Source organism: Pinus tabuliformis, chromosome 9, assembly GCF_031772625.1.
Source record: "Pinus tabuliformis cultivar Carrire ecotype Pingquan chromosome 9, CPIR1, whole genome shotgun sequence".
In the NCBI taxonomy this organism is placed as follows: Eukaryota; Viridiplantae; Streptophyta; class Pinopsida; order Pinales; family Pinaceae; genus Pinus; species Pinus tabuliformis.
The window spans coordinates 187,559,999-187,587,899 of NC_142307.1; the positions used below are offsets into that span (position 1 = coordinate 187,559,999).

General features: G+C 38.7%; 2 protein-coding genes, 1 non-coding gene and 1 pseudogene across 3 annotated transcripts; 3 read left to right on the forward strand and 1 right to left on the reverse strand.

The window, feature by feature from the left end:
* Nucleotides 1-5,416: 5,416 nt before the first annotated feature.
* On the forward strand, nucleotides 5,417-24,212 carry LOC149147758 (callose synthase 12-like; the record flags this gene model as incomplete). The annotated part of the gene is made up of 5 exons (XM_089441939.1): nucleotides 5,417-7,343; nucleotides 7,778-7,794; nucleotides 13,029-13,863; nucleotides 16,160-17,723; nucleotides 23,687-24,212. Coding segments are annotated over exons 1-5 (4,869 nt in total), but the record flags the coding sequence as incomplete, so codon positions are not given.
* Nucleotides 16,385-16,465, forward strand: LOC149147759 (small nucleolar RNA J33). Its single transcript, XR_016263941.1, has one exon. It is a non-coding gene; the product is annotated as a small nucleolar RNA J33 (small nucleolar RNA).
* Nucleotides 24,213-24,214: 2 nt separating the features above from the next.
* LOC149147760 (callose synthase 12 pseudogene) lies at nucleotides 24,215-25,656 on the reverse strand (annotated as a pseudogene).
* Nucleotides 25,657-26,326: 670 nt separating this feature from the next.
* On the forward strand, nucleotides 26,327-27,329 carry LOC149147761 (heavy metal-associated isoprenylated plant protein 20-like). Its single transcript, XM_089440974.1, has 3 exons — nucleotides 26,327-26,344; nucleotides 26,853-26,928; nucleotides 27,031-27,329. Exons 2-3 carry the CDS (start codon nucleotides 26,874-26,876, stop codon nucleotides 27,327-27,329), a joined length of 354 nt encoding a protein of 117 aa, XP_089297100.1. The 5' UTR covers nucleotides 26,327-26,344; nucleotides 26,853-26,873.
* Nucleotides 27,330-27,901: the final 572 nt, after the last annotated feature.

Below are 27,901 nucleotides of genomic sequence, written 5' to 3' on the forward strand. Positions count from 1 at the left end.
GTATATCATCTGAATAGATACCCTCCACGTGTGGGTGCCTTGAACCAATAACATGGAGATGTGTGCAAGGGTACCTATTCAAATGGAGATACATCAATAGGTGGAGCACTCCAATGAAACAAATTCCATAATAAGTTGACTGGTTCACTTCTTAAGGAAGATGCTTGTTCTTTTAAATATATGCTGGAAAAGGTTAGTCCCTTGGTTTACTTGTTTTCTCAATTGCCTTCTTAAGGAAGATGCTTGTTCTTTTAAATATAGGCTGGAAAAGGTCAGTCCCTTGGTTTACTTGTTTGCTCAATTGCTGGGGGAATGTACCATTTGGAGGAAGATGCAAGTATTTGGAATGGCTTACGAAGGTTGGAGTACCCACTTTGGGGCCCCACACATATTTGAAAGTGTTTCTTGCAGTAGCTGGTTGCAGTGGCTAATTTGTTCCTCTTATCAATTTTTTTGTTTTCCAATTAAACAATTGTTTTATCCAATTGGCCGGTAGTGTACGTCACTCACACCTGGTCATTCAAGTGTTTTATCCATGCAAACTGAACAGTTGTTCACTTTATTTGAGAAGGAATAGAATAGCTTTTAAATATCCTGAGCACAACCATGCAATAGATTTTGAAAAATATGGTAATGTTACTGGGAAATATAATTAGTGTACCAACACTTTGAAAAGCAATCTACGATGGAATTGAATTAATGATTCTTATTACCATTATTAGGTGAAACTGCTATTTTTTGAAAGTTTAAAAAAAATAAAAATATTTTTTATTTTTTATTTTTAATATATCTTGAATTAAGAATTCTTATTACCATTATTATTATTATACAATACCCAAGTTTACATGGAATTATAAAAAAAAAAAAATTAATAAAAATATTCTTAATTTCTTATTTTAATATCTCTTGAATTAACCATTCTTATTACCATTATTAAGTGTAACTGCTATTTTTTGAAAGTTAAAAAAAATAAAAATATTCTTGATTTTTTATTGTATGGAATTCTATAATCTATCAATTTTTACCAAGAAAAAAAAAACCTTAATTTTATTCAATTCGAAGTAAGGAACAAAATTACATAATCTATCAATTTTTACCAAGAAAAAAAAAAAAACTTAATTTTATTCAATTCAAAGTAAGGAACAAAATTACGTTTTGTAGATGTTTCATGCCTAGCCATTTAATCTATCAATTTTTACCAAGAAAAAACAAAACTTAATTTTATTCAATTCTTACCAAGAAAAAAAACCTTAATGTTATTCAATTCAAGTACATAATTTTATTCAATTCTTACCAAGAAAGTAAAACCTTAATGTTATTCAATTCGAAGTAAGGAACAAAATTACTAAATTTAGGTATCATTTCATGTTGCTTTAATGTTGGGGTCATTGCTACCATTCGTATCACATAAAGACATACATTTAGAAGCAAAAATTAAGTATAAGAGTATTCTAATTAATTACCATATTAACTAAGAGAGTCCCCGACATTTAGAAGCAAAAATTAAGTATAAGAGTATTCTAATTAATTACCATATTAACTAAGAGAGTCCCCGACATTTAGAAGCAAAAATTAAGTATAAGAGTATTCTAATTAATTACCATATTAACTAAGAGAGTCCCCATCGTGAACACAAGTCACACTCTTGAAACAAACTATCTTTTCATTCTTAACAATATTTGCACACAAAAATGAAAATTGTATTTAATTACATTTTGTAGATGTTTCATGCTCTATCAATTTTTACCAAGAAAAAAAAAAACTTAATTTTATTCAATTCTTACCAAGAAAAAAAAATCTTAATTTTATTCAATTCGAAGTAAGGAACAAAATTACATTTTGTAGATGCTTGAAACATTCAGTGATATAAGCCTTAGACTTATGTGCAAAAGTAAAGAAAATTGAAATATACGTAAAATATGTGAAAGTTAGGTATCATAAAGATCTCCTAACTTGTCATTTTTGTCTTTGTTTTGTGTGGTTTCTCTTAATACCCCTAATACCCTTTTCATTATGTTATTCATTTTCATGTTGCTATTATGTCATTCATTTTCATGTTGCTCTAATGTTAGGGTCATTGCTAGCCAATTATATCATTCATTTTCATGTTGCTTTAATGTTGGGGTCATTGCTAGCCAATCGTATACTTTTGGCTTTTCGCATTCAGTGAACATTTGCTTAAAAAAACAAGGGACAATAGACAATAGATAGTAACGATCACATAAAGACATTTAGAAGCAAAAATTAAGTATAAGAGTATTCTAATTAATTACCATATTAACTAAGAGAGTCATAGTAACATCATTTAGAAGCAAAAATTAAGTATAAGAGTATTCTATTTAATTACCATATTAACTAAAAGAGTCATAGTAACGATCACATAAAGACATTTAGAAACAAAAATTAAATATAAGAGTATTCTAATTAATTACCATATTAACTAAGAGAGTCCTCATCCTAAACACAAGTCACACTCTTGAAACAAACTATTTTTTCATTCTTAACAATATTGGCACACACTGTTGGAGTTAATGCTTACATTCCATATTTAAGAAGTTGGTTTGTGATGGTTGAGAAATTCTCTCAACCTCTCTATCTAATTTAGGAATAAGTTGGATCTGAGAAACTCTATTTAATAGAGTAATTTGAATGTAAATCTGTGTGTGAGTGTTTTTGCACATACACCATTTGTGCATAATAGATGATTGAGTTTCAGTAATTGTGTTGTTTTAGCTATTTTTATCACACACAAAAATTTGATAGCCCATACTTTCGCATATCTAAGTGTTTGGATTTGATAGCCTATACTTTCGCATATCTAAGTGTTTGGAAATAAGAGCTCACTTAAACCTAAAAGAATAACTTCACTTGATACTTTATAAATTGCTAACAAAGTTTATAAATGGCTAACACTCCAATAACAACTTTAGGAACATTTTAGAAAATGCACCTACCTCTTAAACTCCTTATGTGTAATGATTTATTTTTATTACTGAGAATTTTTTAATAACAATTTGTATATTACAAGAAGATACGCTTTCAGAAGTGTAGTTTCCACCTTGTAAGTATTCTGATTTGGCCTCAATGTATTAAGTGAAATAATATAATAATATTTTAATAGTGATGATGCCAGATCTTATAAAATGGTGAGCATTAAATTTAGTAAACTTTCGTTACTTCATGATGATGCGGGGTAGAGAAGGATGTGATCACCACAGCAATTACGCGGAAGGTTCGCAGTGGAAAGACAGCTGCCATTGATGAGGGAAGCATCCCAATTATTAATCCGCCACAAGTTGAGTGCTGACATCCCATTCCATGTTACCCAATGTCATCGTCGACCGGGTTGAATAATATATCTCACAAATCACAAAGGGACGGTGAACGTGAACGTGACCGGGATCGTGACAGGAAGGAGAGGGATCGAGAACCTGAACGATCACATGAGAGATGGCATGAGCGTAGCCGTGGTAGGGACCGAGATCGTGACTATGATCGTGATCGGGATATGGTAAGAGAACATGATAGGTATCATAGAGACCGGGATAGGGATCGTGAAAGGGACAAGGACAGAGGTGAAAGAATTGTAACTTGTGAAAGCACTATGATTCTAGACAGGTCAGTTCTACCTTGCCAAGATTACAATCTGTGAGAGCGATAGAAGAGGTGAGCCTAACAAATGTGTCTATCAGGATGAACTCCAGAAACTTTCTGTTTGGGACTAGTCTCCCTCCTACTTTCAGACTCTTCTGCTACGGATTGTCCATGCGTCCGTCTTCTGCCGATATAAAGTTTATATCTGGCAATGTATTATCTGCTCATTATATAGCTTATATAATATAATTATGCTTTTTCGTTTCTTGAAAAAAACAAATGTGTGCAACTGGATCATTGCTAATCCTGTTTGCAAATTATGTGGGTCAAGGAGTTTCCTGGTCTCAATATATTCGTACATCTTTAAGGATGGAAACTAGGAAATTTCTCCACTAAAATCATTTTTCCTGAAGGAAAGGTTTTGTCAGATGAATTATCAGGATCATTATGATCTTGAATTGTACTTTACAGGAATTACTTGGTTGTGAGATAAACCGTTGCTTTTTCCCCTGTAGTTTTACTCTGTACAGACTGGTCTATTCACAATATTGATCTTTCATTATAGAATATCTTGTCTATTTCAAAGTTCTGTGCAACCCCCTGCCCCCAGGTGACAATTTCTTCTATTAGAGAAATACACAGAATAACCATGAAAGAAGTTTATATTTTGCGGTGACAACCTCCTGGATTTTTGAAAGTGCTTCCTTTAAACTCAAGAGAAACATTAAAACTGGCCCAAAGAGCATGCTGCAATTTTTCCAGGGGACTTTTGTTTATACATTGCATGAAATACAATTTCACAAGCATGAGAACTTCAAACATTATATCAGCCTCTATGTAAACTTGAATCACATAGATGTCTACATACCAAACTGATAAATGGAGCATGGGATATCTGGCACTCAAAGTACCCCACTTTTCCGGCTAATTTTCACTCTAAATCTCGTTGAAACTTGAAACTATCCTGGAACTCCGAGTACTACCTCTGCAAGGGGAGTTTTGTCCATGAAACTAGGCCCTAGGTATTTTGGCCAATTTTAAGACAACCCAGAACGTCGGATTTCTGAAAACATGATCAGAATGTGCAGAAATGAGACTCACAAATCACTTCATTAGCGGCATGATGATCGTGAAAGGGATGGTGAACGTGAACGTGACCGGGATCGTGACAGGAAGGAGAGGGATCGAGATCGTGACTATGATCATGATCGTGATCGGGATATGGTAAGAGAACATGATAGGTATCATAGAGACCGGGATAGGGATCGTGAAAGGGCCAAGGACAGAGGTGAAAGGGACAAGGACATCGTGACCGGGAACGTGAGCGCCCTCGTGATAAAGAAAGAGAGAAAGAACGCATAGAACGATCTGATTCACGCCCTCGTGATAAAGAAAGAGAGAAAGAACGCATAGAACGATCTCATTCACGCGATTATGAACGGGAGAGGTGAACGATTTCATAAACCTGTACTAATATATCTCACAAATCACTTCACTTATATCCATCAAATTTCAAATTTAAATCAAGAACTGATAGGTAAATTATATAAAAATAAATTTAATTAATAAATTAATGGTGAGTGTCGATGTGTCATCAGCGGAGGATTTAAAAGGTACCGAGGCAGTAAATGAAGCTATGTGGTGGCCGCATGCAATTATATTAAATGGAGTCATGTAAGAAACAAAACGTTTATTAAAGTAACAAAGTTTAATTATATGTTTCTATATTTCTATATATATTAAAGAAACAAATATTAACGGAGGGAGTCTGAAGAGTCCCCGTTGAAGAAGTGGTAAGAACTTGTCGGACATCTTGACGGAAATGAGTGTCACTCGCAGGCATCCGAGTCAGGCTAGGGTTCCACCTGAAAGCAGCGGAAATGAGGTCTACAATATCCTTCCTGTGCACAACATGCTGGCCGATCATCCCGCGCTGCAGTTTCCGGAGGTTCGAGCGGCCGCTTCGGCACTGAAAACTGCAGGCGGGCTCCGAATCCCTCCCTATGCCCAATGGGACTCTGATATGGATCTTCTCGATTGGCTAGGCGTTTTCTTTGGTTTTCAGAAGGATAATGTCCGGAACCAGCGAGAACATCTTATCGTGATGCTAGCTAATAGCCAGATGCGGCTGCAACCGCCTCCGGATGACATAGCCCGCCTCGAACCCAGCGTTGTTAGGAAATTAAGAAAGAAAATCCTAAAAAACTATGACAATTGGTGTGCATATCTCGCACGGAAATCCAATGTTTTGATCTCAGACCGCAGGAGAGCCAGTATAGATGAGCGCAGGGAATTGCTATATATTTCGTTGTATCTTCTAATATGGGGAGAGGCTGCTAATTTGAAGTTTATGCCAGAGTGTCTGAGCTACATTTTTCACCACATGGCCATGGAGCTGAACAGGATTTTGGAGGATTATCTGGATGAGAGTACAGGACAACCTGCTTTGCCTGCTTATATGGGGGAAAATGGTTTCTTGAACAGGGTCGTAACCCCCTTGTATAAGACTGTTAAGGCTGAAGCAGAAGCGAGCCTTGGTGGGAAGGCTCACCATTCAGCATGGAGGAATTATGATGATATAAATGAGTATTTTTGGAGTAACAGGTGCTTCGCACAATTGGGGTGGCCCCTCAAACTGGATAGCAATTTCTTTGTACAGTCTGAGACCAAGCCAGAGGGTGGATTGCAGAGGAGCGGGGGCATGCTACAGAAACAGAAGGTAGGGAAGACCGGATTTGTAGAACAACGCTCCTTCTGCAATATTTTCCGCAGTTTTGATCGTCTTTGGATCATGTATATACTTTTTCTGCAAGCTGCAATTATTGTGGCATGGGATGGCCAAGGACTTCCTTTGGTAGAGTTGGAAAAGAGAGATATACAGGCTAAATTGCTTAGTGTTTTCATAACGTGGGCAGGCCTTCGGCTTTTGCAATCTGCGCTTGATGCTGGCACGCAGTACAGTTTAGTGTCAAGAGAGACTCCTTTACAAGGAATAAGAATGCTATTGAAGATCATTGTGGCAACAGTATGGACCATTCTCTTTTTTGTGCTCTATAGTCGGATGTGGGATCAAAGGAATCATGATTCAAGATGGTCAGGGGATGCGAACAGAAGATTGCTAAACTATCTAGAGGCTGCACTCGCATTCCTCTCTCCTGAGCTGTTGGCTGTGCTTCTTTTCTTTATTCCCTGGGTCAGAAATTTTATAGAGAAAACCAACTGGAGGATTTTCCATGTTTTGACATGGTGGTTTCAATCTAGAATGTTTGTTGGACGTGGGCTTTCAGAAGGAATTTTTGATAACATCTCATATTCTCATTTTTGGTTAAATATATTGCTGCTTATAAAGTTTTCTTTTAGTTACTATCTCCAGATCGAACCTATGGTGATGGCAACGAAGCAAATATTGAAGCTCCCGGAAAGTGCCATTCATTACAAATGGCACGAGTTTTTCAAACACACTAATCAATTTGCCATTGGTGTACTGTGGGCACCGGTGGTCTTGATCTACTTCATGGACACACAAATATGGTATTCAATACTGTCAGCCATGGTTGGAGCCTTGGTGGGATTGTTTGTCCATCTAGGAGAGATTCGAAATATTCAACAATTGAGGTTGCGGTTTCAGTTCTTTGCCATTGCCACTCATTTCAATTTGATGCCTCAAGAACCTCTGTCACCAACCAAGTGGTATCTGATAGTTAAAATAAGGGACGCAATCAGGCGTTTGCAACTCAGATATGGATTTGGCTCATACTATAAGAAAATCTGTTAAATTTGTAATTCCAACTGCAGGGCAGTTTTCGGAAAACCGCCCCGGTCTCCCCGCACCGCCATTCACCAAAGGCGGTATCCGTAGCGGAGGCTCCGAACACCTTCACACTCCGCCACGCGTCCCATGTACGAGCGCCGAAACCGCTATTCCCCGGACGCTAAAGGTCGTGCTGGTTGCGGAAGAGTGGTGTGCGAATTGCGTTGGATCGGGTCTGCAGGCTCAGATCTCCGCGAAGCTATGCGGACTTTAATGACCGGGCCCGACGAATGAGGTGGCGACACGTGGCACCGAAGTGACGTCAGCCGACCCCGCCCGCGTCAAATCAAAATAGCGTGGAGTGAAAGATTTCTTGTTGACCGCCGTGGAAGGAAAAGTTAATGTTTTTTTATGGGTTCTACGTAGAATTAGGTGGCGGCTTTAATAAGGTAATGGGCATACGTAGAATTTGGTGGATGCATTTAATATGGTTATGGGCCACGTTATTTTTTTTATGTTTCCATATATGACTATGTGTGTAGTAGTTTTTGTGTAGAGTGGCTGCGGGAGCATATAGTGTTGTGCGAGTTTCTTTTGGGTGAGGTGTATTGTGCCTGCGCACAATTTTTATGTAATTGTGTTATGTAGTGACTGCGCATGTTGGAGTTTTAGTGTGTCTGCGCGTTGAAGCTTTTCTTTGTTGTGTATTGTCACTGCGGCTGCGCACGATGGTGCGTTGTATTTTTTTTGTTTTGTTTATGGAAATGTAATGAACTACAACCGTGCGAGATATCATTGGAATGGTGCTGCAGTTGACTATGTAATGGTGCGGTGGCTGCGTACAGCTGTAATAGTTTTTTTTGGTGCACAGCAGTGCGAAATATCAAAAGAAAAACAGGGATGTAATGTCTTCCTCCTTCCATTGAAGAACAGAGGACTGTTTATGTAATCTCCACAGCAGTGGAAAATCTGTGAGAGCAGCAGAGTTTTTTTTTGTGTGATTCCCTCTTTGAACAGAGGAAGAAATATGTAACAGAATGTTTGTTTTAAATTAATAGAAATGTGTTGTGACTGTGTAATGATGTGTTCTGAGTGAGTTTGTTTTTTAAGAGGTTGTCTGCAAAAGATCCTGGACAGAGTAAACAGAGCATTGTCTCTGTGGTGAATATTTTGCTGGTTTTGGTATTTCTCCATTTAAAAAAAATACCCAATAGTGGTATCAGAGGTAGTCTAGGCTCTTTGAAGACTCAAAGAAGCTGAAGGAAGGTGTGGTTGCAGCAGAGAAAGCTTCTCCAGCAGTGTGAAGTTTCAGCCAAAGGGTTTTAGGTATTTCTCAAGTTTTTGAGTTATTGTTGAAGGAACAGTCAGTTATTTAAAAGAAAACACAGTCAAGTATTTGAAGCCTAGTTAAGAATGGCAAGGTCAAAGAAGAAAGCATCCAAGCCTGTTAAAAATGTGTCTCCCTCCCCTATTAAAATAGAAGACAATTTATTTGAATACATTTTATTTGAAACCCCAAAGTTTGATGGAAACTTTGATGTATGGGAAATAAAGATGAGGGCTTTCCTAATGTCTGAGGGGATTGAAGTCTGGGAGTCAGTCATTGATGACAGCAAGATGGATAAAGAATCCATGGAGTATGATGCACAAGCAGCAAAGACTATCTTGGATGGACTCCCTGATTCTGTGAAGAGGAATCTCGGAAAATATTCATCAGCAAAGGATATATGGGACAGACTGCATGACCTTCATGCAAAGGGAGCACTGACCATGAAAATGAGTCAAGAAGAAAGTCATGAACCCATCATAGAAGCTGAAAGTGAAAAACTTGACCTCATCAAGCTTCAAGTAAAAGAAAGGGATGAAGAGCTTACCAAGCTGAAGAAGGAGCTTGACCAATGCAAGAGGAAGCATCATGAAGAAGTCATGTCTATGACAAATCAGTTGAACAGAGCAAAGAAGCAGGAAGATGCCTTGACAAGTCAACTTGAACAAAGGCACATGAAAATGAAAAAGCTTGTAGAAGAGATTGGACAGTACAAGGTAGAGGTTTCCTCCCTTAAGTCTGAACTAGAAGAGGCCAGGAAGCAGGCACAAGGAGCTGAAAAGAAAATGAAGAGCAGTCAAGCAAAAGATGAAGAAATCTCCAAAATGAAGACAGATATTGTCTCCTTCAAAGTAGTAGCAGCTGAAGCTACTCGTAGCAAGGAAGAAACTGAGGGACAACTAGCAAAGAAAAGTAATGAATGTGAAAAGTTAGAAGAAGAGATTGTCCTCCTCAGGAAGAAGGTTGAAGGGATGAACAAGATCATGAAGAGTTCTCAAGATTTGGATGACATGCTCAGCTATCACAGATCTCCATATGATAAATCAGGACTTGGGTATGTAGGTGAACCCTCAAACAAGGATGAGAATGCTCTAAGCAAAGGAGATGTGAAGAAGCCAGAAAGAGATGGTGATGCTCCTAGTTTCAGCAAAGGCAAGGAGAAAAATGAAGGCAGCAATAGAAGAAATCCAGCTCCAAGAAGAAATGTAGCTGATGGCAAAAAGGCAAGAAGCAATGATGATCATCAACAAAGGATCTCAAGGCAGCAAGAATTCAGAAGTACATCAATGAAACCTCCGTCTCCCAGGTACCAAAGTTCATTTTATGGTTATTGTTATGCTTGCTCAAACTTTGGTCATATGGCAAAAGACTGTAGAGCATTTCATGGAGATAAATGTTGTGGTCTTCGACAACCTCCAAGAAACAATTTTAGAAGAAATCATGAAATGTCATTCATGAACAATGTTGAATGTTTCAAGTGTCATAACATCGGGCATATGGCACGTGACTGTAACTTGACATGGGCTCTTACACAAACTAGACCCATGCAAAAGAAGAAAGTTACACAAGTATGGAGAAGGAAGGAAAGGCAACCTGAAAACCCCTTGAACTCCCCAGTGGATCTAAATTTATTTTGAGAAGGGTCTGCCAAAAGAAGACAAGCATACACTAAAGGGGAGCTTGAATTTTTTTTTTTTGTTTGCTGAACTATATTAACAATCATTTGTTGATGGAGGATGTATTGCAGCGCAGCAGTTGCAAATGAAATCTTTGTTAATCCCTCTGAAAGGTAATATGCAGCAGTGATGAAATCAGCAATGTTTTTGCTTTGTTTTTATGCAATATGCACAGAAATGCATAAAGAAAAAAAATAAAAAAAATGGCAGCGCTGAAATGTAAAGAGCAACAGCGAGATAAGAGAAAAATGCAAAGCATGGAAACCCTCACAGCAGTGGGAAGACAAAATACAAAACAACAGTTTGGAATTTTTTTTTGGAACACATGCATTGAAATGCATAGCAATGGAAGGTAGTTTCCTTCTATGAAATGTGAGAGAATATACTCACAGCAGATTTTTAAATGCACATGGAATGAATGAGAATGTGTGTGGCAGCAGAAAGTCAAAGGAATTGCACAGCAGTGCATTGTGTAATTAAAAAAATGAAACTGAAGATTGTGTGAAGCAAAGGTGTAAAAAGTAACAGCCTGTGTTATTTTTGTGTGGAGAATGAAGTGCCAAGAGTATGGGCACAGCAGTATGATGAAACAAAAGGCAGCGACAGTGCAAATTGCAGAGGCAACGCAGCAGCAAATAAAAACCCAGGGATGACAGTTTATGGTTATGGGTATGGACAACAGTGAATATGAAAAATGCAACAGCAAGATGTTTTGAACAACAGCACATGCAAAAGAAATTTTCCTTACAGCAGTAAAGGTAAATGTAATGAATTTGTTGTTCATTGAATTGAAATGCAATATATGCAACAGCAGTGAGTGTAAGAAATGTTTACACACAGCAGTGTAAACTTGTAAATTGGGACAGTGTAATTGTTCCAAGAAAGACAGAGTATTTTGTCCTTGAAAAGTGCAGAAGCAGTGCAAGTGTAGACACAGCAGTGTGGGGCAGACGCATCAAAGAAGATGGCACAACAGTGCAACAGAGAATATGCAGCAGCATAAAAGAACAATGTAATGAGTTTGCACACACATCAGTGCAATGATTGTTTGTTTTGGAACTGCATTTGAAGCAGTCATTTGGTGAAACCCTCTGTTGAGAGGAAGATGCTCTTTAGCATTGTTTGGTAAATCCCTCTGTTAAGAGGAAGATGTTTTTTTATAACAGGTGAATCCCTCTGTCATGAGGAAGGTGCTCTTCAGCACATTGTAATGGTGAACCCCTCTGTCATGAGGAAGGTGCTCTTAAGCACAGTCACATGGTGAATCCCTCTGTCATGAGGAAGGTGCTCTTAAGCACAGTTTCAGGTTAATCCCTCTATCAAGAGGAAGACAACTTTGTTTGTTTGTGAACTGCATCAGAAGCAGTTGGTGAATCCCTCTATGTGAGGAAGATATCTTTGTAACAGCAGTACTGAGGAATCCCTCTACGAGAGGAAGTGCTTGGGTATGTCCTAATGCCCAGCAGTTGAAATTAAAGGGGAGTGTTAAATTTGTAATTCCAACTGCACGGCAGTTTTCGGAAAACCGCCCCGGTCTCCCCGCACCGCCATTCACCAAAGGCGGTATCCGTAGCGGAGGCTCCGAACACCTTCACACTCCGCCACGCGTCCCATGTACGAGCGCCGAAACCGCTATTCCCCGGACGCTAAAGGTCATGCTGGTTGCGGAAGAGTGGTGTGTGAATTGCGTTGGATCGGGTCTGCAGGCTCAGATCTCCGCGAAGCTATGCGGACTTTAATGACCGGGCCCGACGAATGAGGTGGCGACACGTGGCACCGAAGTGACGTCAGCCGACCCCGCCCGCGTCAAATCAAAATAGCGTGGAGTGAAAGATTTCTTGTTGACCGCCGTGGAAGGAAAAGTTAATATTTTTTTATGGGTTCTACATAGAATTAGGTGGCGGCTTTAATAAGGTAATGGGCATACGTAGAATTTGGTGGATGCATTTAATATGTTTATGGGCCACGTTATTTTTTTTATGTTTTCATATATGACTATGTGTGTAGTAGTTTTTGTGTAGAGTGGCTGCGGGAGCATATAGTGTTGTGCGAGTTTCTTTTGGGTGAGGTGTATTGTGCCTGCGCACAATTTTTATGTAATTGTGTTATGTAGTGACTGCGCATGTTGGAGTTTTAGTGTGTCTGCGCGTTGAAGCTTTTCTTTGTTGTGTATTGTCACTGCGGCTGCGCACGATGGTGCGTTGTATTTTTTTTGTTTTGTTCATGGAAATGTAATGAACGCACAGCCGTGCGAGATATCATTGGAATGGTGCTGCAGTTGACTATGTAATGGTGCGGTGGCTGCGTAGAGCTGTAATAGTTTTTTTTGGTGCACAGCAGTGCGAAATATCAAAAGAAAAACAGGGATGTAATGTCTTCCTCCTTCCATTGAAGAACAGAGGACTGTTTATGTAATCTCCACAGCAGTGGAAAATCTGTGAGAGTAGCAGAGTTTTTTTTTGTGTGATTCCCTCTTTGAACAGAGGAAGAAATATGTAACAGAATGTTTGTTTTAAATTAATAGAAATGTGTTGTGACTGTGTAATGCTGTGTTCTGAGTGAGTTTGTTTTTTAAGAGGTTGTCTGCAAAAGATCCTGGACAGAGTAAACAGAGCATTGTCTCTGTGGTGAATATTTTGCTGGTTTTGGTATTTCTCCATTTAAAAAAAATACCCAATAGATCGAGACCAATGATCAGGTTGAAGCAGTTCGGTTTGCCCTTATTTGGAATGAAATTCTGAGGATATTCCGGGAAGAGGATATTGTCAATGACTTGGAAGTGGAATTGTTGGAGATGCCTCGAAACTCCTGGAATGTACGCATCATTCAATGGCCATGCCTGTTGCTCTGCAATGAGCTATTGCTTGCCCTAGGTCAGGCTACGGTGGTAGGAGGTACTGACAAGAAATTATGGAGAAAAATCTGCAAGAATGAGTACCGTCGTTGTGCAGTGATAGAAACGTATGACAATGTCAAGCATTTGCTTCACAGAATTGTGAAGACAGATACCGAAGAGCACTCGATTATTGTTAGTGTGTTTGAAGAGATTGATGCATCACTTTCTATGGAGAAGTTTACAGAAAAATACAGAATGAGCGAGTTGCCTCAAATTCATTCTAAATTGATCACAATGGTTGACATTCTTCTGACAAAACCCTCTGCAAAGGACCAGCAGAAGGTAGTTGATGCTTTGCAAAACCTCTATGAAATCGTTATTAGAGATTTTCCAAAAGAAAAGCGGAATAGAGACCAACTGAGGCAAGATGGACTTGTTTCTCAAAGGAGTGGTAGTAAGCTGCTATTTGAGGATGCAGTAGAATTGCCTGATGTAGAAGACGAGACCTTTTATCGCCAGCTACGTCGCTTGCGCACCATTTTAACTTCTAGAGATTCCATGCACAATGTTCCAAGAAATCTGGAGGCAAGGCGACGGATTGCATTCTTCAGCAACTCTGTCTTTATGGACATGCATCATGCACCACAGGTGGATAAGATGTTGGCGTTCAGTGTGTTGATTCCCTACCAGCGTTCAAAATTGAACACGTCAGAGCGAAGGGCCTCTGGCACGTCAGATAAGTAGGATAATTTTTTACACGTCATTTAAAAAAAATTGGAATAATATCTTAAAATTTTGTAAGAAGGGCTGTTAAATTTTCAACATTTTTTTAAATTTCATTTTTTCTGAAATTAAAATTTTAAGAATGTTGAATTTGTGAATTTCCTTTCATGTTAAAACTTAAATTCCATTTGAGAAACTCCCATTTCAAAAACAACAATTTCTTTTTGGGTTGTTTTTTCTATTTGTGCATATGATGCAAGTTCTTATTACTTATTATGTCAAAATTACCTTTTTATACCATTACATTTGGCAGTTTCAAAAAACAACAGTTTCTTTTTGAGTTGTTTTTTCTAATTGTGCATATGATCCAAGTTTTTATTAATTATTATTTCACAATTACCCTTTGATACCATTTCATTTGGTAGTTTCAATTGAGAGCCACTAGATGTCAATATGGGTCATGTATTGGGTCTGTAATTTTATTGGGTTGTGCCTGAAAGGCTGCCCAAAGCAAGGTTTGACAACGATTTAAGCTGGAGAGAAGCATAGATTCATGATTCAGCAAACACCTATCAAGCAAGGTTTAAGCACAATTTATGCTTGGAGAGGAGCGCATTCCACAGGCTTCCTAACGTACTAGATTTTATTTGTTTGCGGATTCCCAATTCCTGGTATGTTTTCATATTCCCAATTTCTGAATGAGTTACTTGTATCAGTGTTAGTAAATGTGCTAGTGACTTGGAGGCAAGATACTAGTAATCAGAGAACAGATTTATCTTTGTTCATAATAATTCTAGATGCCACCCCAAATCTGGAAAGTATGTTACAGAATGCTTGTAGTTTGCTTAACTTATTTTTCTAGAAAACAACAAGTCATCCACAAACATGAGATGTGAAATACCAGTGGTTTTTATTACCCCACATCTAGCAATTAGTCCATTTTCTCTAGGCAACATCATATAGTCATCAAAATTAGCCTTAGATCTCAACAGCATTATACACAACACCTTGTTAGATTAAGCTAATGATCTGAACCCTCAAATACCCATAAGAAATATTTGAGTGTGGTGTTATGGCCTATAGCCTAACACATAGTTTTCCTATAGCAGCATAAACATTACTCTTGATCTTCCAATGATATCCCAACAGGTTGATCCACTGCTTCTTTTAACTCGGCGTCCTTACAAGAAGGAACCATCCTCACACAGTTGCAAGAGGGAGGCTCAAACCGTCCCTTAACTTATTCCAGTTTCATTCTGTATGATGGCTACTTTGCTGTGGCTAGATGACAACAAATAGAAGCCCTTCTAAACTGCATATTTAGGGTCCTTATTACAGTGTATGGGTTCACTACTGATCAACTCTCCTTCGTTGCGAATAGGGCTTCATCATAACTGCGGATTAGGGCATCATCAAACAATAGATTAGTAGGCTTCGTTAGGGCTCCTTTGATAGCGTGTAAGTGTCACCCTTAATTGCGGATTACATCAACCTTGAGGACTGCGGCTAGGGCAGCTTATATAGACTCCTCTTTGACTGTGTCTAGGGCTGGTTAAGGCCTCCTCTTCCCAGTGTATAATGATCCTCTTCTTGCTATGTAGACAGGTCTCCTTTCCCTGCATGTAGAAGGGAGAATAATGAGGAGTATCAATTTTGCAGCCAAGTATAGGGACTGTAGTTCCAATAATTTGAGATGTGCAAATATTGGAAGTCTCAGCTTTCCAAAAGAGTTTTAATAGACAATAGAATAGTGAGTTGGTCAAATTTGAAGTTTATAAGCTAGAATTACACTGATACTTCCTCTATAAGCTAGAATTTATTTTTAATTTTATAAATGAGACCTTCCATATACTTTTAATATAAGTATTTTTGTTTCTTCGTATTTTTATTTTTATTTCAATTTCATTAAGATATAATTATCCCTATATGTTTATTTTTTGTACTCATACGCAGTTTCCCAACTATGATTTTGTCCCTATAGTTGGTTCAATTGTGGCCGAGTTCAAGACCTGAGCAATATGATCTTATGTGGTTACATTTCTCAATCACATGTGTAAGAGTAATTCATTTACTAATGCAACCTTTGACGTAGTGGTATCTTTTTGTTTGTGAAAAAATAAAAAGAAATTTGAAAATAATTTATTATTGTCAATTGAATTGCTTTTTTTTTTATGCTTTTCATTATAGAAGTGCGACCTAGATGTGTGCCCTTCTAAATGAAATTAAGACCTGCCCTTCAAATTTGATCACTGCTCCCTACTATGATGAGGATGTTATCTACAATAAAGAAAAGCTGTGTAAATCAAATGAAGATGGTGTTTCAATTATATTCTATCTCCAGAAGATATTTCCTGACGAATGGGGCAATTTCTTGGAGCGGATGCATCAGAAAGGAATAAAGGAACCTGAACTGTGGACCAATCATGTGAGAGAACTTCGGTTGTGGGCCTCATATAGAGGCCAGACACTGGCCCGCACTGTAAGGGGTATGATGTACTACAGCAAGGCTTTAAAAATGTTGACTTTTCTTGATTCAGCATCAGATATGGATATCAGGGATGGCTTCAAGAAACTTGTGGCCACAGCTTCAGGATGCAGGGAAGACGCCAGTGGATTGAATTCAAGGAGTTTTCCATCAGGGCGGAGCATTAGCAGTGAAAATAGTGGAGTAGGAATGCTTTTCAAAGATCATGAACATGCCACAGCACTGATGAAATTTACTTATGTTGTTGCTTGTCAGATTTATGGTTCTCAAAAGGCAAGGAAGGATCCTCGTGCCGAAGATATATTGTATTTGATGAAGAATAACGAGGCACTTCGGGTTGCTTATGTTGATGAGGTTCGCACAGGAAGGGATGATGTGCAATATTTCTCTGTTCTTGTTAAGTATGACCAGGATCTGCAGAGGGAGGTGGAAATATACAGGGTTAGGCTACCTGGGCCTATGAAACTTGGTGAAGGGAAACCAGAAAATCAAAATCATGCTCTGATTTTCACAAGGGGGGAAGCAGTGCAGGCAATTGATATGAACCAAGATAGTTATTTTGAAGAGGCTCTAAAAATGCGCAACCTGTTGGAAGAATTCACAGCATATTATGGTATCCGAAAACAAACAATTCTAGGAGTCCATGAACATGTATTCACAGGTTCGGTGTCTTCCATTGCTTCGTTTATGTCTACTCAGGAGACAAGTTTTGTAACCCTTGGGCAACGTGTGTTTGCAAACCCACTGAAGGTAAGGATGCACTATGGTCACCCTGATGTATTTGATCGGTTGTGGTTCATAACCCGTGGAGGTATCAGTAAAGCTTCCCTGGTAATAAACATCAGTGAGGACATATTTGCTGGCTTTAATTGCACACTGCGTGGGGGGAATGTGACACATCATGAATATATCCAGGTTGGCAAAGGACGCGATGTTGGTTTAAACCAAATACCAATGTTTGAAGCCAAGGTTGCTAGTGGCAATGGTGAGCAGGTTCTCAGCGGGGATGTGTATCGCCTTGGACACCGCCTTGATTTTTTCCGTATGCTCTCCTTCTACACCACAACAATTGGATTCTATTTTAATACTATGCTGGTGGTCCTATCAGTTTATGCATTCCTGTGGGGAAGGGTGTATTTGACTCTTAGTGGAGTTGAGCAGGCCATTATAGATGAAGCGGTTAACATGGACAACAAGGCACTTGCGACAATCCTCAATCAGCATTTCATCGTTCAGCTTGGTCTCTTCACAGCTCTCCCAATGATCATTGAAAATTCTCTGGAGCATGGATTCCTGAATGCAATCTGGGAATTTTTAACCATGCAGTTGCAGTTGTTGGAATTTAATTCCAACTGCAACAATGAACAGCTGCACAGGAATCTGATTTGCAGTAAATGTTACAGGCTGTTCGGTGTAGCAAAGTTGCCTTTGATATTTCTGCACATTAATATGCATTAAAGTTTCAGTTGATTTCCCCTGCAGACAGCCGACTTATTTTTGATAAAGGCATCACCGCCTTGCTGCAATAAATTCTGAGATAAACATTAGTAGATATTTTGTAATATTTTATTGTTTTAATCAAATATCTTTCAGCATATAAATACCGCACAGCAGTTCTGTTTTAATGTTAGCAGCTGTAGCAGCAGAGTGATACACAACAGAGAAGAGCACGCAGCAGCGTGAAGATAAATTCTTCCAGAAAGGCACGGCAGTGCACAGCAGTGTAAACGCAACAGTGTAGCAGAGAGCGGAAAGGCAAAAATGCACAGCAGTGCAGATTTGTATGTAATTTGTTTTATGTTTGTTTACTAAGAAAGAACACAGATCTTATTTGTGTAAAACAGCAGCGTTTTTTTTTCACGCACAGTCTCTTATGAAATTCCTGTAACAGTTAGTTTACTTTTATTAAACGCAAGTTATTTTCCTGTTGCTGTTACACCGTAACTTAAAAAATACTTGACGTCAAAAAAATTTACGTTGCTGAAACACCTGTTTCAGCAACTGAAAAAAAAACTGTGTTGCTGAAACACCGTTTCCAGCAAGCGATTTTTCTGTTTTTCTGTGTAAAAACAGAGTGCGATTTTTGTCTGTCTGTTATGGAATTTATCAGAAAATTCCAACATGGTATCAAAGCTAGTCTAGGCACTCAGTGAGTCAAAAACAGAGATTGTTTTTCACTGTAGGAGCTGTAAGAAGTTTGTTAAGCAGATTTTTCTAGCAGAGAAAGTTTTTGCTTGTTTTTCAAAATACAGTCAATACCTTTTCTTTACCAGTACATGTTAAGATGGCAGATGCTGGAACAGGTTTGACAAATCCCCAACTGCCTCAGTTTAATGGGAAAAATTACAGTTATTGGTCCATAACAATGAAAGCATTGTTTGCTTCTCAAGGAATATGGGAGCTGGTTGAAACAGGTTATGCTGAACCTGCAGATGCAACAGCACTGGCTGCTTTGACAGCAGCAGAAAGAGACCAGTTGAAGAGTGACAAGAAGAAGGATGCCAAAGCCCTCTTTTTCCTCTTCCAATCAGTACATGAAAGTGTTTTTCCGCGGATTGCAGCAGCAACAAAATCTAAGGAGGCATGGGATATTCCCCAAACTGCCTACCAAGGTATGGAGAAGGTGAATACTGCAAAGTTGCAGATGTTGAGGAGAGACTTTGAAAATCTCAGCATGAAGGAATCTGATACAATAGATTCATTCTTCACCCAGGTTATTGGCTTGATAACCTAGATAAGATCTCATGGTGAGATTCTTGAAGATAGAAGGGTTGTAGAGAAAATCTTGAGATGTTTACCCTCAAGGTTTGAATCTATTGTGGTGGCAATAGAAGAAACAAAAGATCTCTCACAGTTCACGGTAGATGAGCTGAGTGCTTCTCTGTTGTCTCATGAACACAGACTGAGTAGAGGAACAGATTCCTCTTTTGAGCAAGCATTCAAGACTCAGATGTCTTTTGGCCAAAGAAGAGGTGGAAGCAGAGCAAATTACAGAGGTCGTGGAAGAAGCCAAAACAAAGGCAGAAATTATCCAGCTAGCACAAGCGGAAGGAGCTGCAATCAGAACCAAGCTGAAGGTTCAAGCAAACAGCAAGCTCATGGACAAAGGTATGACAAATCCCAAGTCCAATGTCATTATTGTAAAAAATTTGGGCACTATGCAAATGAATGCAAGAAAAAACAAAATGACATGAACAATAGGCAGAATGTTAATTTTGCAAATGAAGAAGATAAGAACCCAAAGAATGTGCTGTTAACATGTAACATAGCACAAGACAAACAAGATGATTTTTGGTTCTTAGACTCAGGTTGTAGTAATCACATGACTGGAAATATTGCAATGTTTGCCAATCTGGATGAAAATGTGAAATCTGAGGTAACAACAGGGACTGATGATAAGATAACTGTCAAGGGTAAGGGCAGTGTCAATATCCGAGCAAAAAATGGAGAACAGATGACTGTGCAAGCTGTATACTATGTACCTGGTCTGAAATGTAATCTTTTGAGCATTGGACAGCTCATGAACAAAGGTTACAACGTGTTCTTCAAAGATGATTTGTGTACTATCAGAGACATACCTCCAAGTAAGAAGATCATTGCACAGGTGCAGATGACCAGCAATAGAATGTTTCCTCTCAAACTCAGGGCAGATTTGAAGGAAGGCAGAACTATTGCGGCTGTAACACAAGAAGTCTTTCAAGAACAGGTGAAAGATGTGAATTGGTTGTGGCATTTGAGATTTGGACATCTCAATTTCGGAGGCCTGAATCTGTTGCACAGAAAGGGCATGGTAAAGGGGTTGTCGTTGATTGAGAAACCGGACAGCCTTTGTGAAGGCTGCATCTTGGGCAAGCAACATAAGGAAAGCTTTCCAGCAGGAAAGAGTATAAGGGCAAAAGCACCCTTGGAAATTGTTCACTCTGATGTGTGTGGACCGATGCAAATACCATCATTTGCTGGAAATAGATATGTTTTAACTTTTATTGATGATTACACCAGAAAGACATGGGTGTATATGCTGAAACAGAAGAGTGAAGTGTTTGAGAAATTCCGCCACTTCAAAACTCTTGTTGAAAAGCAGAGTGGGCATTATATCAAAGTGCTCAGAACAGATAGAGGAGGAGAGTACATCTCCCAAGAATTTCTGCGTTTTGCAGAGAGAATGGCATACAAAAACAGTTCACAGCAAGGTATACACCTCAGCAAAACGGTGTTGCTGAAAGAAAGAATAGGACCATTCTTGACATGGTCAGAAGTATGCTGAAGGAAAAACACTTGCCGTATGAGTATTGGGCAGAAGCTGTTACTTGCGCAGTTTACATCTTGAATAGATGCCCAACTAAAGCTGTCATGAACAGAATACCAGAAGAGGCATGGAGTGGTCAAAAGCAAACTGTCACTCACATGAGAGTATTCGGTTGTGTGGCATATGCACATGTACCAGATCAGCTAAGAAAAAAGCTTGATAGTAAGGGGGAGAAGTGTGTCTTTATTGGCTATTGTGATGAGTCAAAAGCATACAAACTCTATAATCCATCCACCAAGAAGTTAATAGTAAGCAGAGATGTGCAGTTCATTGAAGATGAAGCTTGGGATGGAAGCTTGGAAAAAACAGTGAATGTGAAGACAATAGTGTCTCATGAAGAAGAAGAGGAAGGGACAACAGCAAATAATCCTTCCTTGGTGGCTCCTCCTACACCACAGCAAGTACAACAAACCACGCCACAAGCTGGAATCCGAACAGCCTTGAGAAGTCAAGGAAGAACAGATGCTGTTACACCACAAACAGCTACTGCTGAAACACCACAAGGATCAGATATGCCTTCAAGTTCGGATGGAACTCCAAGCACACCAAGAAGACCAAGATTCAGAAATCTGAATGAGATTTATGAACAAGGAGAGGTAAGTAACAATACCGGTCTGAATTCATTATTTGCTTTGTATTGTCATATTGATGACCCAATCCATTTTGAAGATGCTGTAAATGAAGATAAATGGATTGAAGCAATGAATGAAGAAATTGGTGCAATTGAGAAGAGTAAAACATGGGAGTTAGTGGATCTCCCTAAAGGCAAAGATGCCATTGGAGTTAAGTGGGTTTATAAGACCAAGAGCAATGCTGAAGGTAAGATTGACAGGCACAAAGCAAGACTTGTTGTGAAAGGCTACAAGCAGCAACAAGGCAGAGACTATGATGAAACCTTTGCACCAGTAGCAAGGATGGAAACAGTCAGAACAGTGTTGTCTATAGCAGCACAACACAAATGGAAGATTTATCAGATGGATGTTAAATCTGCATTCCTGAATGGATTGTTAAAAGAAGAGGTTTATGTTGATCAACCTCCGGGCTATGAAGTTGAAGGACAAGAGCATAAAGTTTGTAAACTGAAGAAGGCTCTTTATGGGCTGAAGCAAGCTCCAAGAGCATGGTACAACAGAATTGATGCTTATCTGATTGAGAATGGGTTTGCTAAGTGTGATGGTGAACCCACACTCTACATAAAGCAGAATGACGGTAAGATTATTATTGTTGTTTTATATGTAGATGATCTGATTTTTACTAGCAATGATGCTTCTCTCATTGCTGATTTTAAAGCAGTCATGAAGAGTGAATTTGAAATGACTGACTTAGGCTTCTTAAGATATTTTCTTGGAATTGAAGTAGACCAAAGTGAAAATGGTGTTTTCATTTCTCAAGATAAATATGTAGAAGCTGTTTTGAAAAGATTTAACATGCAGAACAGCAAGGCTGCTGTGACTCCAACAGTAGTGGGGCTGAAATTAACCAAAGAAGACAATAGCAAATATTTTGATCCAAAATTGTACAAGAGCATAGTTGGCAGCCTTATGTACTTGACTGCAACTAGGCCGGACATTATGCACGCTGTGAGTTTAATCTCCAGATTTATGGAAAGACCGAAAGAGACTCATTGGCAGGCAGCCAAGAGAATTCTAAGGTATGTGAATGGAACGAAGGGGTTTGGTATTTTATACTCCTCTTCTGAAAGTTTCATGTTGACAGGTTACACTGACAGTGATTGGGCTGGAAGTGTTGATGATAGGAAAAGCACATCGGGATATGTGTTTCCTATGGGATCGGGAGCCATCTCATGGGCTTCCAAGAAGCAACGAGTTGTGGCTTTGTCAACAGCAGAGGCAGAGTATGTGGTAGCAACAGCAGCAGCATGCCAAGCAGTATGGCTAAGAAGAGTTCTCAAAGATTTGTGTCATGAACAAGAAAATGGCACAACCATTTACTATGACAATAGCTCAGCAATAGCATTGTCTAAAAACTTTGTTTTTCATAAAAGAACAAAGCACATAGACACCAAATATCACTTCATACGTGAATTGGTTAACAATGGTGAGATTGTTTTGCAGCACTGCAGAACAGAGGATCAGCTTGCAGACATCTTGACAAAACCATTAGCAAAGAAAGGTTTTGATCATTTCAGAAAATGTCTGGGTATGCAGCAGTTGAAATTAAGGGGGAGTGTTGGAATTTAATTCCAACTGCAACAATGAACAACTGCACAGGAATCTGATTTGCAGTAAATGTTACAGGCTGTTCGGTGCAGCAAAGTCGCCTTTGATATTTCTGCACATTAATATGCATTAAAGTTTCAATTGATTTCCCCTGCAGACAGCCGACTTGTTTTTGATAAAGGCATCACCGCCTTGCTGCAATAAATTCTGAGATAAACATTAGTAGATATTTTGTAATATTTTATTGTTTTAATCAAATATCTTTCAGCATATAAATACCGCACAGTAGTTCTGTTTTAATGTTAGCAGCTGTAGCAGCAGAGTGATACACAGCAGAGAAGAGCACGCAGCAGCGTGAAGATAAATTCTTCCAGAAAGGCACGACAGTGCACAGCAGTGTAAACGCAACAGTGTAGCAGAGAGCGGAAAGGCAAAAATGCACAGCAGTGCAGATTTGTATGTAATTTGTTTTATGTTTGTTTACTAAGAAAGAACACAGATCTTATTTGTGTAAAACAACAGCGTTTTTTTTTTAAGCACAATCTCTTATGAAATTCCTGTAACAGTTAGTTTACTTTTATTAAACGCAAGTTATTTTCCTGTTGCTGTTACACCGTAACTTAAAAAATACTTGACGTCAAAAAAATTTACGTTGCTGAAACACCACGATCAGCGTTGCTAAAACACCTGTTTCAGCAACTGAAAAAAAAACTGTGTTGCTGAAACACCGTTTCCAGCAAGCGATTTTTATGTTTTTCTGTGTAAAAACAGAGTGCGATTTTTGTCTGTCTGTTATGGAATTTATCAGAAAATTCCGACAGCAGTTAGCATCTGTTTTTTACACTTTCTCAATGGGTACTCGTACACACTATTTTGGTAGAACAATACTTCACGGGGGTGCAAAGTATCGGGCTACAGGGCGTGGCTTTGTTGTGCAGCATAAGAGATTTGCTGAAAATTACAGACTTTATGCTCACAGTCATTTTGTGAAGGCTATTGAACTTGGGATACTATTGATAATTTATGCATCGTACAGTGCTCTCACGACCAATACATTTGTTTATATTCTTTTAACCATCTCAAGTTGGTTTCTTGTCCTATCATGGATCATGGCACCGTTTTTGTTCAATCCATTAGGATTTGATTGGTTGAAAATTGTTGATGACTTTCATGATTTTATGAAGTGGATATGGTACAGGGATGAGATCTTAACTAAGTCAGAACAATGTTGGGAAGTCTGGTGGACAGAAGAACATGACCATTTGCCGAACACAGGTCTATGGGGAATAGTTTTAGAAATACTACTTGAAGCGAAGATCAAGGCTAATATGGTGCAACTGATGACCAAGGCTTGAATTGCACGGTAGTATATATGTTGTTTTGCCGCATACTTATCATGAGCATATAATATGATCATATATATTGCAAGGACTACTACTCCATTTATCCAAGAGAGTAGGTATACAGCAATGCTTTTGCTTCCACCTGAAATGCCAAGCTGGTAAACAATACCGTACTGGAAAAAGAAGAAGCGAAGATCAAGTAGTATTTCTAAAACTATTCCCCATAGACCTGTGTTCTGCAAATGGTCATGTTCTTCTGTCCACCAGACTTGCCAACATTGTTCTGACTTAGTTAAGATCTCATCCCTGTACCATATCCACTTCATAAAATCATCAAAGTCATCAACAATTTTCAACCAATCAAATACTGATGGATTGAACAAAAACGGTGCCATGATCCATGATAGGACAAGAAACCAACTTGAGATGGTTAAAAGAATATAAACAAATGCATTGGTCGTGAGAGCACTGTACGATGCATAAATTATCAATAGTATCCCATGTTCAATAGCCTTCACAAAATGACTGCGAGCATAAAGTCTGTAATTTTCAGCAAATCTCTTATGCTGCACAACAAAGCCACGCCCTGTAGCCCGATACTTTGCACCCCCGTGAAGTATTGTTCTACCAAAATAGTGTGTACGAGTACCCATTGAGAAAGTGTAAAAAACAGATGCTAACTGCAACTGCATGGTTAAAAATTCCCAGATTGCATTCAGGAATCCATGCTCCAGAGAATTTTCAATGATCATTGGGAGAGCTGTGAAGAGACCAAGCTGAACGATGAACTGCTGATTGAGGACTGTTGCAAGTGCCTTGTTGTCCGTGTTAAACGCTTCATCTATAATGGCCTGCTCAACTCCACTAAGAGTCAAATACACCCTTCCCCACAGGAATGCATAAACTGATAGGACCACCAGCATAGTATTAAAATAGAATCCAATTGTTGTGGTGTAGAAGGAGAGCATACGGAAAAAATCAAGGCGGTGTCCAAGGCGATACACATCCCTGCTGAGAACCTGCTCACCATTGCCACTAGCAACCTTGGCTTCAAACATTGATATTTGGTTTAAACCAACATTGCGTCCTTTGCCAACCTGGATATATTCATGATGTGTCACATTCCCCCACGCAGTGTGCAATTAAAGCCAGCAAATATGTCCTCACTGATGTTTATTACCCCGGAAGCTTTACTGATACCTCCACGGGTTATGAACCACAACCGATCAAATACATCAGGGTGACCATAGCGCATCCTTACCTTCAGTGGGTTTGCAAACACACGTTGCCCAAGGGTTACAAAACTTGTCTCCTGAGCAGACATAAACGAAGCAATGGAAGACACCGAACCTGTGAATACATGTTCACGGACTCCTAGAATTGTTGGTTTTCGGATACCATAATATGCTGTGAATTCTTCCAACAGGTTGCGCATTTTTAGAGCCTCTTCAAAACATAGTTACCAAGTTCGGCCGTACCAGCAAAAAAAATTCGGAAATTCGCTGATTCGATTCGGTACAGTGAATAATTCGTCGTTTTCCAATTCGGTACGGGTCAGCGTTGAATAATTTTGGTCAGCTGCCACTATGCTGTGCGTCCACTGTGCTGCCACTATGCTGTGTCTGTGTAACCATGGATCGGAACGTTCACAAATCGCTGCTGGATAAAATCATAGAGTAAGTAATTGAAAAATGTAATACAGCGATCTTTAATTGAAAAGTGATACAGCGATCTTTAATGTTACAACGATCTTTAATAGATATCCAGATCTTTAATGTTACAGCGATCTGCATTAATCCTAATTTTTTTTGTTTTTATAATATTTCTAAACCGGTATTTTTTATACGGGGATTAACGAGAAAACTGGAAAAAATATAAACAATAATTTTTATATTATAAAAAAGACAATTTCTATTAAATTTTTTATAAAATGCTAAATATTCTTAACAATTTAGTTAAAAAATTGATTATTTTAATCTTAATTTGATTTTGGTATTTCATTACGCCGTAAGGCGTTCCCCTCTTGAAATGAAATTGAACAAACATCAGCCGTCTAATTTAATAAGAATAAGAAAAATGTTTTAAAACATTAAAAACCTTTAAAAAAACGTAGGGCGGTTGAGGTCCATTGCTTCGGCGCTTGGAATCCCCTTGGGTAAAGAAAAGGCTGCGGCGGCCTGCATGCAATGGCTTCCCAAGATTGATAAAATGCGTCAGTTGATTGCCAAAGAAGGCGGAATTCAAACCTTGTTAGTCTTTTAGAAGAACCCACTATGCCCAAATCGCAGGAGCTCCTTGTTTAGGCTCTGTTCTGCAAGTGAAAGACTCCATCGGATTTGAAATCGGGAGATAAGTTTTACCAGTTGATTTTTTCCAAGTTCTAGGTTAAGTGGTAATATGCAATTGAATTTGTTGGTGACTCCCATAGCTCACCACCATACCAGCTCTGTGTTGTGTTCTGTTAAACGTGTATAAAATTCTAACTTATTTGGTGCTTCTGTGTTGTGTTCTGTTAAGTAAACAGATTTCGTATCCATGACCAGAAATTAAGGTATGGAGTTCATTATTTCATTTTTGCCTGTAAAAACTCAGCTTTAAAGTGATAGTAATTATGACTGGTGGTGCTTGCAGACCGTAGAATTGAAAGTAAGGATGGACTGTGATGGCTGTGAACGCAAAGTAAGGAAGGCTCTTTCTTCTATGTCTGGTATGAACACACTCTGTTTTTTAATTTGTTGAAGGGTTGCTGCAGTCAAGCCCATACAGGCTTGCCCTGCGACTTTGTTGATATATTGGGAATGTTGTGCAGGAGTTCAGTCGGTGGAGGTAGACAGAAAACTGCAAAAAGTGACAGTCACTGGATTAGTGGAGGCGAACAAGGTGGTGAAGAAAGTGAAAGCAACGGGGAAAAGAGCAGAAATGTGGCCATACGTGCCATACAATTTGGTTAGTAACCCATACTCCCCACATGCATATGACAAGAAAGATCCCGCTGGATATGTCAGAAAAGAGAGCTTCAGCGCCAAAACATCCCCCTCCAACCCCCTGCTGGAAGAGCACGTTACAGCTCTCAGTGAAGAAAATCCAAACGCATGTCTCATTATGTAAATAAATTAGAGCATATTGCTTCAAAGGTTCGCAGAGCCCTCAGAGCTCTGAATATTTACGGTGGGTGTTGTTGGTTTTATGTGGAGATGGAATAACATTGAGAGTTTAATGTGATAGATGTGGGCAGCATCCATGTCATGGCCGCCTGTGAATCTGTGTCAGCTTAATACGCCTTAAGCTTTGTACAGCATTTCACAATGGTAAGATGGTAAGCTATTGTCAATGTTGAAATGTAAGATGGGAAGGTATTGTCAAATTATTTTAATTACCGAAAAAGGTTTCTTTATAAAAGAAGCTGTTGTATTTTAGAGTGTTTTTATTACGAATAATTTAATTTAAAGATTTTTTATTATTTTTTAAATCAGAAAAGTATTTATATATATTATATAATTTTGTTCTTAATTTTTAGTAAAAATATGAGGGGTTATAAAATTAATTGTTTTATATATATTAAATAATAAAAAGAAAAGCTTTGTAGGTGAATATTTTACAAAACTGTCTCAACAACCCACAAAATTTACAATACATAATACTATTGGAGAATTTGACTATTATTCTATAATTCACCTATT